This window comes from Pseudophryne corroboree, chromosome 10 (genome assembly GCF_028390025.1).
Source record: "Pseudophryne corroboree isolate aPseCor3 chromosome 10, aPseCor3.hap2, whole genome shotgun sequence".
In the NCBI taxonomy this organism is placed as follows: Eukaryota; Metazoa; Chordata; class Amphibia; order Anura; family Myobatrachidae; genus Pseudophryne; species Pseudophryne corroboree.
This window is the reverse complement of record NC_086453.1, coordinates 381,136,004-381,152,238: the sequence shown is the minus strand read 5'-3', so window position 1 is coordinate 381,152,238 and position 16,235 is coordinate 381,136,004. Positions and strand designations below refer to the sequence as shown.

The 16,235-nt window shown below is 40.1% G+C and overlaps 1 protein-coding gene across 1 annotated transcript in view; it reads right to left on the bottom strand.

Moving 5' to 3' along the window:
• Positions 1-16,235, bottom strand: part of LZIC (leucine zipper and CTNNBIP1 domain containing) — a 52,750-nt gene that overhangs the window by 21,679 nt on the left and 14,836 nt on the right. Inside the window, exon 2 of the mRNA XM_063943832.1 lies at positions 8,614-8,722. Coding sequence (XP_063799902.1) covers positions 8,614-8,722 — 109 coding nt within the window. The remainder of the gene's footprint in view (positions 1-8,613; positions 8,723-16,235) is intronic.

Sequence of the window (16,235 nt, the reverse complement as noted above, 5' to 3'; positions counted from 1 at the left end):
ATGAGGTATTATTATCCCTATATCCCAGTGTCAGGACTATGCCTGGGCTAGATCAGGGGCCAGGTTATCATTACTATATAATATATGAGGTATTATTATCCCCCCTATATCCCAGTGTCAGGACTATGTCTGGGCTAGATCAGGGCCAGGCTATCATTACTATATAATATATGAGGTATTATTATCACTATATCCCAGTGTCAGGACTATGTCTGGGCTAGATCAGGGGCCAGACTATCATTACTATATAATATATGAGGTATTATTATCCCTATATACCAGTGTCAGGACGATGTCTGGGCTAGATCAGGGGCCAGGCTATCATTACTATATAATATATAAGGGATTATTATCCCTATATCCCAGTGTCAGGACTATGTCTGGGCTAGATCAGGGGCCAGGCTATCATTACTATATAATATATGAGGTATTATTATCCCTATATCCCAGTGTCAGGACTATGTCTGGACTAGATCAGGGGCCAGGCTATCATTACTATATAATGTATGAGGTATTATTATCCCTATATCCCAGTGTCAGGACTATGTCTGGGCTAGATCAGGGCCAGGCTATCATTACTATATAATATATGAGGTATTATTATCCCTATATACCAGTGTCAGGACTATGTCTGGGCTAGATCAGGGGCCAGGCTATCATTACTATATAATATATGAGGTATAATTATCCCTATATCCCAGTGTCAGGACTATGTCTGGGCTAGATCAGGGGCCAGGCTATCATTACTATATAATATATGAGGTATTATTATCCCTATATCCCAGTGTCAGGACTATGTCTGGGCTAGATCAGGGCCAGGATATCATTACTATATAATATATGAGGTATTATTATCCCTATATCCCAGTGTCAGGACTATGTCTGGACTAGATCAGGGGCCAGGCTATCATTACTATATAATATATGAGGTATTATTATCCCTATATCCCAGTGTCAGGACTATGTCTGGGCTAGATCAGGGCCAGGCTATCATTACTATATAATATATGAGGTATTATTATCCCTATATACCAGTGTCAGGACGATGTCTGGGCTAGATCAGGGCCAGGCTATCATTACTATATAATATATGAGGTATTATTATCCCTATATACCAGTGTCAGGACTATGTCTGGGCTAGATCAGGGGCCAGGCTATCATTACTATATAATATATGAGGTATTATTATCCCTATATACCAGTGTCAGGACTATGTCTGGGCTAGATCAGGGGCCAGGCTATCATTACTATATAATATATGAGGTATAATTATCCCTATATCCCAGTGTCAGGACTATGTCTGGACTAGATCAGGGGCCAGGCTATCATTACTATATAATGTATGAGGTATTATTATCCCTATATCCCAGTGTCAGGACTATGTCTGGGCTAGATCAGGGCCAGGCTATCATTACTATATAATATATGAGGTATTATTATCCCTATATACCAGTGTCAGGACTATGTCTGGGCTAGATCAGGGGCCAGGCTATCATTACTATATAATATATGAGGTATAATTATCCCTATATCCCAGTGTCAGGACTATGTCTGGGCTAGATCAGGGGCCAGGCTATCATTACTATATAATATATGAGGTATTATTATCCCTATATCCCAGTGTCAGGACTATGTCTGGGCTAGATCAGGGCCAGGATATCATTACTATATAATATATGAGGTATTATTATCCCTATATCCCAGTGTCAGGACTACGTCTGGACTAGATCAGGGGCCAGGCTATCATTACTATATAATATATGAGGTATTATTATCCCTATATCCCAGTGTCAGGACTATGTCTGGGCTAGATCAGGGCCAGGCTATCATTACTATATAATATATGAGGTATTATTATCCCTATATCCCAGTGTCAGGACTATGTCTGGGCTAGATCAGGGGCAGGATATCATTACTATATAATATATGAGGTATTAATATCCCTATATCCCAGTGTCAGGACGATGTCTGGGCTAGATCAGGGCCAGGCTATCATTACTATATAATATATGAGGTATTATTATTATCCCTATATCCCAGTGTCAGGACTATGTCTGGGCTAGATCAGGGGCCAGGCTATCATTACTATATAATGTATGAGGTATTATTATCCCTATATCCCAGTGTCAGGACTATGTCTGGGCTAGATCAGGAGCCAGGCTATCATTACTATATAATGTATGAGGTATTATTATCCCTACATCCCAATGTTAGGACTATGCCTGGGCTAGATCAGGGGCCAGACTATCATTACTATATAATGTATGAGGTATTATTATCCCTATATCCCAGTGTCAGGACGATGTCTGGGCTAGATCAGGGGCCAGGCTATCATTACTATATAATATATGAGGTATTATTATCCCTATATCCCAGTGTCAGGACTATGTCTGGGCTAGATCAGGGGCCAGACTATCATTACTATATAATGTATGAGGTATTATTATCCCTATATCCCAGTGTCAGGACTATGTCTGGGCTAGATCAGGGGCCAGGCTATCATTACTATATAATATATGAGGTATAATTATCCCTATATCCCAGTGTCAGGACTATGTCTGGGCTAGATCAGGGGCCAGACTATCATTACTATATAATGTATGAGGTATTATTATCCCTATATCCCAGTGTCAGGACTATGTCTGGGCTAGATCAGGGGCCAGACTATCATTACTATATAATATATGAGGTATTATTATCCCTATATCCCAGTGTCAGGACTATGCCTGGGCTAGATCAGGAGCCAAGCTATCATTACTATATAATATATGAGGTATTATTATCCCTATATCCCAGTGTCAGGACTATGTCTGGGCTAGATCAGGGGCCAGGCTATCATTACTATATAATATATGAGGTATAATTATCCCTATATCCCAGTGTCAGGACTATGTCTGGGCTAGATCAGGGGCCAGGCTATCATTACTATATAATGTATGAGGTATTATTATCCCTATATCCCAGTGTCAGGACGATGTCTGGGCTAGATCAGGGGCCAGGCTATCATTACTATATAATATATGAGGTATTATTATCCCTATATCCCAGTGTCAGGACTATGTCTGGGCTAGATCAGGGGCCAGACTATCATTACTATATAATGTATGAGGTATTATTATCCCTATATCCCAGTGTCAGGACTATGTCTGGGCTAGATCAGGGGCCAGGCTATCATTACTATATAATATATGAGGTATAATTATCCCTATATCCCAGTGTCAGGACTATGTCTGGGCTAGATCAGGGGCCAGACTATCATTACTATATAATGTATGAGGTATTATTATCCCTATATCCCAGTGTCAGGACTATGTCTGGGCTAGATCAGGGGCCAGACTATCATTACTATATAATATATGAGGTATTATTATCCCTATATCCCAGTGTCAGGACTATGCCTGGGCTAGATCAGGAGCCAAGCTATCATTACTATATAATATATGAGGTATTATTATCCCTATATCCCAGTGTCAGGACTATGTCTGGGCTAGATCAGGGGCCAGGCTATCATTACTATATAATATATGAGGTATAATTATCCCTATATCCCAGTGTCAGGACTATGTCTGGGCTAGATCAGGGGCCAGGCTATCATTACTATATAATGTATGAGGTATTATTATCCCTATATCCCAGTGTCAGGACTATGCCTGGGCTAGATCAGGGGCCAGACTATCATTACTATATAATATATGAGGTATTATTATCCCTATATCCCAGTGTCAGGACTATGTCTGGGCTAGATCAGGAGCCAGACTATCATTACTATATAATATATGAGGTATTATTATCCCTATATCCCAGTGTCAGGACTATGCCTGGGCTAGATCAGGGGCCAGGTTATCATTACTATATAATATATGAGGTATTATTATCCCCCCTATATCCCAGTGTCAGGACTATGTCTGGGCTAGATCAGGGGCCAGGCTATCATTACTATATAATGTATGAGGTATTATTATCCCTATATCCCAGTGTCAGGACTATGTCTGGGCTAGATCAGGGGCCAGACTATCATTACTATATAATGTATGAGGTATTATTATCCCTATATACCAGTGTCAGGACTATGTCTGGGCTAGATCAGGGGCCAGGCTATCATTACTATATAATATATGAGGTATTATTATCCCTATATCCCAGTGTCAGGACTATGTCTGGGCTAGATCAGGGGCCAGGCTATCATTACTATATAATATATGAGGTATTATTATCCCTATATCCCAGTGTCAGGACGATGTCTGGGCTAGATCAGGGGCCAGGATATCATTACTATATAATATATGAGGTATTATTATCCCTATATACCAGTGTCAGGACTATGTCTGGGCTAGATCAGGGGCCAGACTATCATTACTATATAATGTATGAGGTATTATTATCCCTATATCCCAGTGTCAGGACTATGTCTGGGCTAGATCAGGGGCCAGGCTATCATTACTATATAATATATGAGTTATTATTATCCCCCCTATATCACAGTGTCAGGACTATGTCTGGGCTAGATCAGGGGCCAGGATATCATTACTATATAATATATGAGGTATTATTATCCCTATATACCAGTGTCAGGACGATGTCTGGGCTAGATCAGGGGCCAGGATATCATTACTATATAATATAGGAGGTATTATTATCCCTATATCCCAGTGTCAGGACTATGTCTGGGCTAGATCAGGGCCAGGCTATCATTACTATATAATATATGAGGTATTATTATCCCTATATCCCAGTGTCAGGACTATGTCTGGGCTAGATCAGGGGCCAGGCTATCATTACTATATAATATATGAGGTATTATTATCCCTATATCCCAGTGTCAGGACTATGTCTGGGCTAGATCAGGGCCAGGCTATCATTACTATATAATATATGAGGTATTATTATCCCTATATCCCAGTGTCAGGACGATGTCTGGGCTAGATCAGGGCCAGGCTATCATTACTATATAATGTATGAGGTATTATTATCCCTATATCCCAGTGTCAGGACTATGCCTGGGCTAGATCAGGGCCAGGCTATCATTACTATATAATGTATGAGGTATAATTATCCCTATATCCCAGTGTCAGGACTATGCCTGGGCTAGATCAGGGGCCAGACTATCATTACTATATAATGTTTGAGGTATTATTATCCCTATATCCCAGTGTCAGGACTATGTCTGGGCTAGATCAGGGCCAGGCTATCATTACTTTATAATATATGAGGTATTATTATCCCTATATCCCAGTGTCAGGACTATGTCTGGGCTAGATCAGGGCCAGGCTATCATTACTATATAATGTATGAGGTATAATTATCCCTATATCCCAGTGTCAGGACTATGTCTGGGCTAGATCAGGGGCCAGGATATCCTTACTATATAATGTATGAGGTATTATTATCCCTATATCCCAGTGTCAGGACTATGTCTGGGCTAGATCAGGGGCCAGGCTATCATTACTATATAATATATGAGGTATAATTATCCCTATATCCCAGTGTCAGGACTATGTCTGGGCTAGATCAGGGGCCAGGATATCCTTACTATATAATGTATGAGGTATTATTATCCCTATATCCCAGTGTCAGGACGATGTCTGGGCTAGATCAGGGGCCAGGCTATAATTACTATATAATGTATGAGGTATTATTATCCCTATATCCCAGTGTCAGGACTATGTCTGGGCTAGATCAGGGCCAGGCTATCATTACTATATAATATATGAGGTATTATTATCCCTATATCCCAGTGTCAGGACTATGCCTGGGCTAGATCAGGGCCAGGCTATCATTACTATATAATGTATGAGGTATAATTATCCCTATATCCCAGTGTCAGGACTATGTCTGGGCTAGATCAGGGGCCAGACTATCATTACTATATAATGTATGAGGTATTATTATCCCTATATCCCAGTGTCAGGACTATGTCTGGGCTAGATCAGGGCCAGGCTATTATTACTATATAATATATGAGGTATTATTATCCCTATATCCCAGTGTCAGGACTATGTCTGGGCTAGAGCAGGGGCCAGGATATCATTACTATATAATGTATGAGGTATTATTATCCCTATATCCCAGTGTCAGGACGATGTCTGGGCTAGATCAGGGGACAGGCTATCATTACTATATAATGTATGAGGTATTATTATCCCTATATCCCAGTGTCAGGACTATGTCTGGGCTAGATCAGGGGCCAGGATATCCTTACTATATAATATATGAGGTATTATTCTCCTATATCCCAGTGTCAGGACTATGTCTGGGCTAGATCAGGGGCTAGGCTATCATTACTATATAATATATGAGGTATTATTCTCCTATATCCCAGTGTCAGGACTATGTCTGGGCTAGATCAGGGGCCAGGCTATCATTATTATATAATATATGAGGTATTATTATCCCTATATACCAGTGTCAGTACTATGTCTGGGCTAGATCAGGAGCCAGACTATCATTACTATATAATATATGAGGTATTATTCTCCTATATCCCAGTGTCAGGACTATGTCTGGGCTAGATCAGGTGCCAGGCTATCATTACTATATAATATATGAGGTATTACTATACCTATATCTCAGTGTCAGGACTATGTCTGGGCTAGATCAGGAGCCAGACTATCATTACTATATAATATATGAGGTATTATTCTCCTATATCCCAGTGTCAGGACTATGTCTGGGCTAGATCAGGGGCCAGGCTATCATTACTATATAATATATGAGGTATTATTCTCCTATATTCCAGTGTCAGGACTATGTATGGGCTAGATCAGGGGCCTGACTATCATTACTATATAATATATGAGGTATTATTATCCCTATATCCCAGTGTCAGGACTATGTCTGGGCTAGATCAGGGGCCAGACTATCATTACTATATAATATATGAGGTATTATTCTCCTATATCCCAGTGTCAGGACTATGTCTGGGCTAGATCAGGGGCCAGGATATCATTACTATATAATATATGAGGTATTATTCTCCTATATCCCAGTGTCAGGACTATGTCTGGGCTAGATCAGGGGCCAGGCTATCATTACTATATAATATATGAGGTACTATTCTCCTATATCCCAGTGTCAGGACTATGTCTGGGCTAGATCAGGGGCCAGGCTATCATTACTATATAATATATGAGGTATTATTATCCCTATATACCAGTGTCAGGACTATGTCTGGGCTAGATCAGGGCCAGGCTATCATTACTATATAATATATGAGGTATTATTATCCCTATATACCAGTGTCAGGACTATGTCCGGGCTAGATCAGGTCCAGGCTATCATTACTATATAATATATGAGGTATTATTATCCCTATATACCAGTGTCAGTACTATGTCTGGGCTAGATCAGGGGCCAGGCTATCATTACTATATAATATATGAGGTATTATTATCCCCCCTATATCCCAGTGTCAGGACTATGTCTGGGCTAGATCAGGGGCCAGGCTATCATTACTATATAATATATGAGGTATTATTCTCCTATATCCCAGTGTCAGGACTATGTCTGGGCTAGATCAGGGGCCAGGCTATCATTACTATATAATATATGAGGTATTATTATCCCTATATACCAGTGTCAGGACTATGTCTGGGCTAGATCAGGGGCCAGGCTATCATTACTATATAATATATGAGGTATTATTCTCCTATATCCCAGTGTCAGGACTATGTCTGGGCTAGATCAGGGGCCAGGATATCATTACTATATAATATATGAGGTATTATTCTCCTATATCCCAGTGTCAGGACTATGTCTGGGCTAGATCAGGAGCCAGGCTATCATTACTATATAATATATGAGGTATTATTATCCCCCCTATATCCCAGTGTCAGGCTATGTCTGGGCAGGATCAGGGTCCTGGGCTGCCTGTAGTATAGTATAATATAATATAATAAAACATACAGGGTAATCCCTATATCACAGTGGCAGAGACTGTGTCAGGGCCAGATGAGGGCCCCCGGCCGCCATGTGCCCCCCACCCCCATGCTGTGGTGATGATGACCGTTCGGTGTTGACACTAGGTCTCCCCACTGTCACATGAGGTACCCCGGGTGCTATCCCAGCCCCCGGGAAGGCGGGATGGGATGGGGGTGACAAGGCATCGGCCTGGAGCAATGCCCTCCCCCGATGTGACTGGGGTAGGGGAGGCATCTATGACGGGTAATTCAGGTGGTCCTCGGTGCCGGGCAGCAGATACACTATGAAGTGTATGGATGTCATGGAGGCGGCTCCAGGAGCAGCAGCGGGTCCCCGGCCTGGCAGAGACTCCTGGCTGTAGCAATGTGACATCCCCACAGCAGAGTTACATGCTACTGGGGAGCTGGGACCCAGGAGCCTCCTCAGGCAGCCAGGCACCTGGGTGAGGATCAGAGCAGCGCAATGCCAGGCGGTAGTAGAGGCAGAGCAGTAGGTGAAGTGTGGGTGGGTAAAGGCTGTTAAACGGGCGGAGCTTGTGCTGTCCGCTTGTCAGGTGCTCACTGAAACTGAGCCGGCCCTAGTCATGGAGGTATTCTAAATGCCCTAGGCATGTGCCTAGTTTGCCTATGCCTAGGACCGGCTGTGCCCGCCTGCACGGTGGGAGGACTGTGGATGCGCCGCCTTCATGCACGTTACCTGCATTCCTCCAGGTCTTGAAGTTGCTGCATCAGACGATCCAGCTGTTCTTCCAGGTTCTGTCTGAGTTTGCTCGTCTCGGTTGTACCCCTGGACGCCATGATTTTGGCTAAGACATCAAAAACAAAAGAGGGCATGTTATAATCAGCGGCCTCCAGCAAGCACGTCCACCACAAAACTATCTATCAACCGGTCACAGTACATTTACCCTTCAGTCAATGTAAGCAGAAAACCTGTAATATTCCAAATGCAAAAGACATGATAATCTGTCCACTAGGTGGCACTATTCCCTCTATACGACGCATTCCTGACAACTCCCATGTAATAACTGTGTATGAGGGAGATCGCTGACCTCCGGCACGAGATAAGCTTTGTGCAGACAGTTATAAAGCCCAGAAATCTATATAAGCTGGATACCAACCTGTAGTGCGCCATCCTGCCCTGGCCAGTACGGTGTACGATATACCACACCGGTATACAGCACTTCCTATTCTGAGCCGTATACACCTCGCTAGCACAGGGATCTTTTATATCACTGTTCACTGAAGTTCTGCACATTTTTATAAGTAACAAGATTGTGCAATGATGACCCTCACAGCCGCCCTTTTCGGAGCTCGGGAGATAATAATCGTACATTAGAGATCAAATGGATCCCACAGTGGCGCTAGTGGGGTGTACATCGGGGGACGCACAGTAAATAGCTCACAGTGTGTGGAGAACAAGTCTCCATTTAGTCCCAAAGTCTGATTTATTCCATTTCCAGACAGAAACGTCCAAATTACCCGCCTTTTATCCGGTATTTCAGTCCTGGGTCGTTTTGCCAGTCAATGTCTGATGCCCCTGTCACACAGACAAGCAAATTACCGGGGCCAAGAATTTCTACCCGGTAATTTGCAGATCACACGGGTATTTCTTCTGTGTGAAAGGGTCAACCCAGGTCAAAATTACTGGGTCTCCGATCCGTGTTGAAGTCCCAGGAATTTCAACCCGGTTTGACCCTTTCACACAGAGAAAGGACCCATGTTGATTGGCAAATTACTGGGTAGAACTTCTTAACCCGGTAATTCGACTTTCTGTGTGAAAGGGGTATTAGTGAGCGTGTATGTCTTTCTGTCCACACAGAAACACCTGCACAAGACACTGTTTATTATCTCCACACCCCTCCTTCCTGTCTTACATCACACAGGGCCTAATTCAGACCTTCAGACCTGAACACAGCAGCACATTTTTTTTCTCTAATGGGCGACACCATGTGCACTGCAGGTGGGGCAAATGTAACATGTGCAGAGAGATTTGGGTGGGGTGTGTTCAATCTGAAATCTTAATTGCAGTGTAAACATAAAGCAGCCAGTATTTACCCTGCACAGAAACAATATAACCCACCCAAATCTAACTCTCTCTGCACGTGTTACATCTGCCCCACCTGCAGTGCACATGGTTTTGTCCATTAGAGAAAGATTTTGCTGATGCGATCAGGTCTGAAATAGGCCCATATTTATGCATCAGACAATCTTAGCGGTTACTCTGCATCGGACTGTCTTCACTACACCGGTGCGTTCAATACTCTTATACTGCAGTGCGCTCAGGATTCCTTCAGCTGCTGAACAAGAGTCATATGAAATAAGACAACAAGGAGCTGTGTGGAGATGTACAATATCTCTTATACTGATTACATATAATACATGGCAGTGACGCTGTACTGTGCCTTATAGCGGTATATGAGTGATTATTATACTGATTACATATAATACATGGCAGTGACGTTGTACTGTGCTTATAGCGGTATATGAGTGATTATTATACTGATTACATATAATACATGGCAGTGACGCTGTACTGTGCGTATAGCGGTATAGGAGTGATTATTATACTGATTACATATAATACATGGCAGTGACGCTGTACTGTGCGTATAGCGGTATATGAGTGATTATTATACTGATTACATATAATACATGGCAGTGACGCTGTACTGTGCGTATAGCGGTATATGAGTGATTATTATACTGATTACATATAATACATGGCAGTGACGCTGTACTGTGCCTTATAGCGGGATATGAGTGATTATTATACTGATTACATATAATACATGGCAGTGACGCTGTACTGTGCCTTATAGCGGTATATGAGTGATTATTATACTGATTACATATAATACATGGCAGTGACGCTGTACTGTGCCTTATAGCGGTATATGAGTGATTATTATACTGATTACATAGAATACATGGCAGTGACGCTGTACTGTGCCTTATAGCGGGATATGAGTGATTATTATACTGATTACATATAATACATCACAGTGACGCTGTACTGTGCCTTATAGAGGTATATGAGTGATTATTATACTGATTACATAAAATACATGGCAGTGACGCTGTACTGTGCGTATAGCGGTATATGAGTGATTATTATACTGATTACATATAATACATGGCAGTGACGCTGTACTGTGCCTTATAGCGGTATATGAGTGATTATTATACTGATTACATATAATACATGGCAGTGACACTGTACTGTGCGTATAGCGGTATATGAGTGATTATTATACTGATTACATATAATACACATCGCAGTGACGCTGTGCCTTATAGCGGTATATGAGTGATTATTATACTGATTACATATAATACATGGCAGTGACGCTGTACTGTGCCTTATAGCGGTATATGAGTGATTATTATACTGATTACATATAATACATGGCAGTGACGCTGTACTGTGCCTTATAGCGGTATATGAGTGATGATTATACTGATTACATATAATATATGGCAGTGACGCAGTACTGTGCCTTATAGCGGTATATGAGTGATTATTATACTGATTACATATAATACATGGCAGTGACGCTGTACTGTGCGTATAGCGGTATATGAGTGATTATTATACTGATTACATATAATACATCACAGTGACGCTGTACTGTGCCTTATAGCGGTATATGAGTGATTATTATACTGATTACATATAATACATGGCAGTGACGCTGTACTGTGCCCTATAGCGGTATATGAGTGATTATTATACTGATTACATATAATACATGGCAGTGACGCTGTACAATGCCTTATAGCGGGATATGAGTGATTATTATACTGATTACATATAATACACATCGCAGTGACGCTGTACTGTGCCTTATAGCGGTATATGAGTGATTATTATACTGAATACATATAATACATGGCAGTGACGCTGTACTGTGCGTATAGCGGTATATGAGTGATTATTATACTGATTACATATAATACATGGCAGTGACGCTGTACTGTGCGTATAGCGGTATATGAGTGATTATTATACTGATTACATATAATACATGGCAGTGACGCTGTACTGTGCCCTATAGCGGTATATGAGTGATTATTATACTGATTACATATAATACATGGCAGTGACGCTGTACTGTGCGTATAGCGGTATATGAGTGATTATTATACTGATTACATATAATACATGGCAGTGACGCTGTACTGTGCCCTATAGCGGTATATGAGTGATTATTATACTGATTACATATAATACATGGCAGTGACGCTGTACTGTGCCCTATAGCGGTATATGAGTGATTATTATACTGATTACATATAATACATGGCAGTGACGCTGTACTGTGCGTATAGCGGTATATGAGTGATTATTATACTGATTACATATAATACATGGCAGTGACGCTGTACTGTGCCCTATAGCGGTATATGAGTGATTATTATACTGATTACATATAATACATGGCAGTGACGCTGTACTGTGCCTTATAGCGGTATATGAGTGATTATTATACTGATTACATATAATACATAGCAGTGACGCTGTACTGTGCGTATAGCGGTATATGAGTGATTATTATACTGATTACATATAATACACATCGCAGTGACGCTGTACTGTGCGTATAGCGGTATATGAGTGATTATTATACTGATTACATATAATACATGGCAGTGACGCTGTACTGTGCCCTATAGCGGTATATGAGTGATTATTATACTGATTACATATAATACATGGCAGTGACGCTGTACTGTGCCCTATAGCGGTATATGAGTGATTATTATACTGATTACATATAATACATGGCAGTGATGCAGTACTGTGCGTATAGTGGTATATGAGTGATTATTATACTGATTACATATAATACATGGCAGTGACGCAGTACTGTGCGTATAGTGGTATATGAGTGATTATTATACTGATTACATATAATACATGGCAGTGACGCTGTACTGTGCTTATAGTGGTATATGAGTGATTATTATACTGATTACATATAATACATCACAGTGACGCTGTACTGTGCCTTATAGCGGTATATGAGTGATTATTATACTGATTACATATAATACATAGCAGTGACGCTGTACTGTGCCTTATAGCGGTATATGAGTGATTATTATACTGATTACATATAATACATCGCAGTGACACTGTACTGTGCCCTATAGCGGTATATGAGTGATTATTATACTGATTACATATAATACATGGCAGTGACGCTGTACTGTGCTTATAGTGGTATATGAGTGATTATTATACGGATTACATATAATACATGGCAGTGACGCAGTACTGTGCGTATAGTGGTATATGAGTGATTATTATACTGATTACATATAATACATGGCAGTGACGCAGTACTGTGCGTATCGTGGTATATGAGTGATTATTATACTGATTACATATAATACATGGCAGTGACGCTGTACTGTGCTTATAGTGGTATATGAGTGATTATTATACTGATTACATATAATACATCACAGTGACGCTGTACTGTGCCCTATAGCGGTATATGAGTGATTATTATACTGATTACATATAATACATGGCAGTGACGCTGTACTGTGCCCTATAGCGGTATATGAGTGATTATTATACTGATTACATATAATACATGGCAGTGACACTGTGCCTTATAGCGGTATATGAGTGATTATTATACTGATTACATATAATACATGGCAGTGACACTGTACTGTGCCTTATAGCGGTATTTGAGTGATTATTATACTGATTACATATAATACATGGCAGTGACGCTGTACTGTGCTTATAGCGGTATATGAGTGATTATTATACTGATTACATATAACACATGGCAGTGACACTGTACTGTGCCTTATAGCGGTATATGAGTGATTATTATACTGATTACATATAATACATGGCAGTGACACTGTGCCTTATAGCGGTATATGAGTGATTATTATACTGATTACATATAATACATGGCAGTGACACTGTACTGTGCCTTATAGCGGTATATGAGTGATTATTATACTGATTACATATAATACATGGCAGTGACGCTGTACTGTGCTTATAGCGGTATATGAGTGATTATTATACTGATTACATATAATACATGACAGTGACGCTGTACTGTGCCTTATAGCGGTATATGAGTGATTATTATACTGATTACATATAATACATGGCAGTGACGCTGTACTGTGCCTTATAGCGGGATATGAGTGATTATTATACTGATTACATATAATACATGGCAGTGACGCTGTACTGTGCCTTATAGCGGGATATGAGTGATTATTATACTGATTACATATAATACATGGCAGTGACGCTGTACTGTGCCTTATAGCGGTATATGAGTGATTATTACACTGATTACATATAATACATGGCAGTGACGCTGTACTGTGCCTTATAGCGGTATATGAGTGATTATTATACTGATTACATATAATACATGGCAGTGATGCTGTACTGTGCCTTATAGCGGTATATGAGTGATTATTATACTGATTACATATAATACATGGCAGTGAAGCTGTACTGTGCCTTATAGCGGGATATGAGTGATTATTATACTGATTACATATAATACATGGCAGTGACACTGTACTGTGCCTTATAGCGGTATATGAGTGATTATTATACTGATTACATATAATACATGGCAGTGACGCTGTACAGTGCTTATAGCGGTATATAAGTGATTATTATACTGATTACATATAAAACATGGCAGTGACGCTGTACTGTGCCTTATAGCGGTATATGAGTGATTATTATACTGATTACATATAATACATGGCAGTGACGCTGTACTGTGCCTTACAGCGGTATATGAGTGATTATTATACTGATTACATATAATACATCGCAGTGACGCTGTACTGTGCCTTATAGCGGTATATGAGTGATTATTATACTGATTACATATAATACATGGCAGTGACGCTGTACAATGCCTTATAGCGGTATATGAGTGATTATTATACTGATTACATATAATACATGGCAGTGACACTGTACTGTGCCTTATAGCGGTATATGAGTGATTATTATACTGATTACATATAATACATGGCAGTGACGCTGTACAATGCCTTATAGCGGTATATGAGTGATTATTATACTGATTACATATAATACATGGCAGTGACGCTGTACTGTGCCTTATAGCGGTATATGAGTGATTATTATACTGATTACATATAATACATCACAGTGACGCTGTACTGTGCCTTAAAGCGGTATATGAGTGATTATTATACTGATTACATATAATACATGGTAGTGACACTGTACTGTGCCCTATAGCGATATATGAGAGATTATTATACTGATTACATATAATATATGGCAGTGACGCAGTACTGTGTCTTATAGCGGTATATGAGTGATTATTATACTGATTACATATAATACATGGCAGTGACACTGTACTGTGCCCTATAGCGGTATATGAGTGATTATTATACTGATTACATATAATACATGGCAGTGACGCTGTACTGTGCCTTATAGCGGTATATGAGTGATTATTATACTGATTACATATAATACATGGCAGTGACGCTGTACAGTGCTTATAGCGGTATATAAGTGATTATTATACTGATTACATATAATACATGGCAGTGACACTGTACTGTGCCCTATAGCGGTATATGAGTGATTATTATACTGATTACATATAATACATAGCAGTGACTCAGTACTGTGCCTTATAGCGGTATATGAGTGATTATTATACTGATTACATATAATACATAGCAGTGACGCTGTACTGTGCCTTATAGCGGTATATGAGTGATTATTATACTGATTACATATAATACATCACAGTGACGCTGTACTGTGCCTTATAGCGGTATATGAGTGATTATTATACTGATTACATATAATACATCACAGTGACGCTGTACTGTGCCTTATAGCGGTATATGAGTGATTATTATACTGATTACATATAATACATGGCAGTGACACTGTACTGTGCCCTATAGCGATATATGAGTGATTATTATACTGATTACATATAATACATGGCAGTGACGCTGTACTGTGCCTTATAGCGGTATATGAGTGATTATTATACTGATTACATATAATACATGGCAGTGACGCTGTACTGTGCCTTATAGCGGTATATGAGTGATTATTATACTGATTACATATAATACATGGCAGTGACGTTGTACTGTGCTTTATAGCGGTATATGAGTGATTATTATACTGATTACATATAATACATGGCAGTAACGCCATACTGTGCGTATAGCGGTATATGAGTGATTATTATACTGATTACATATAATACATGGCAGTGACGCTGTACTGTGCCTTATAGCGGGATATGA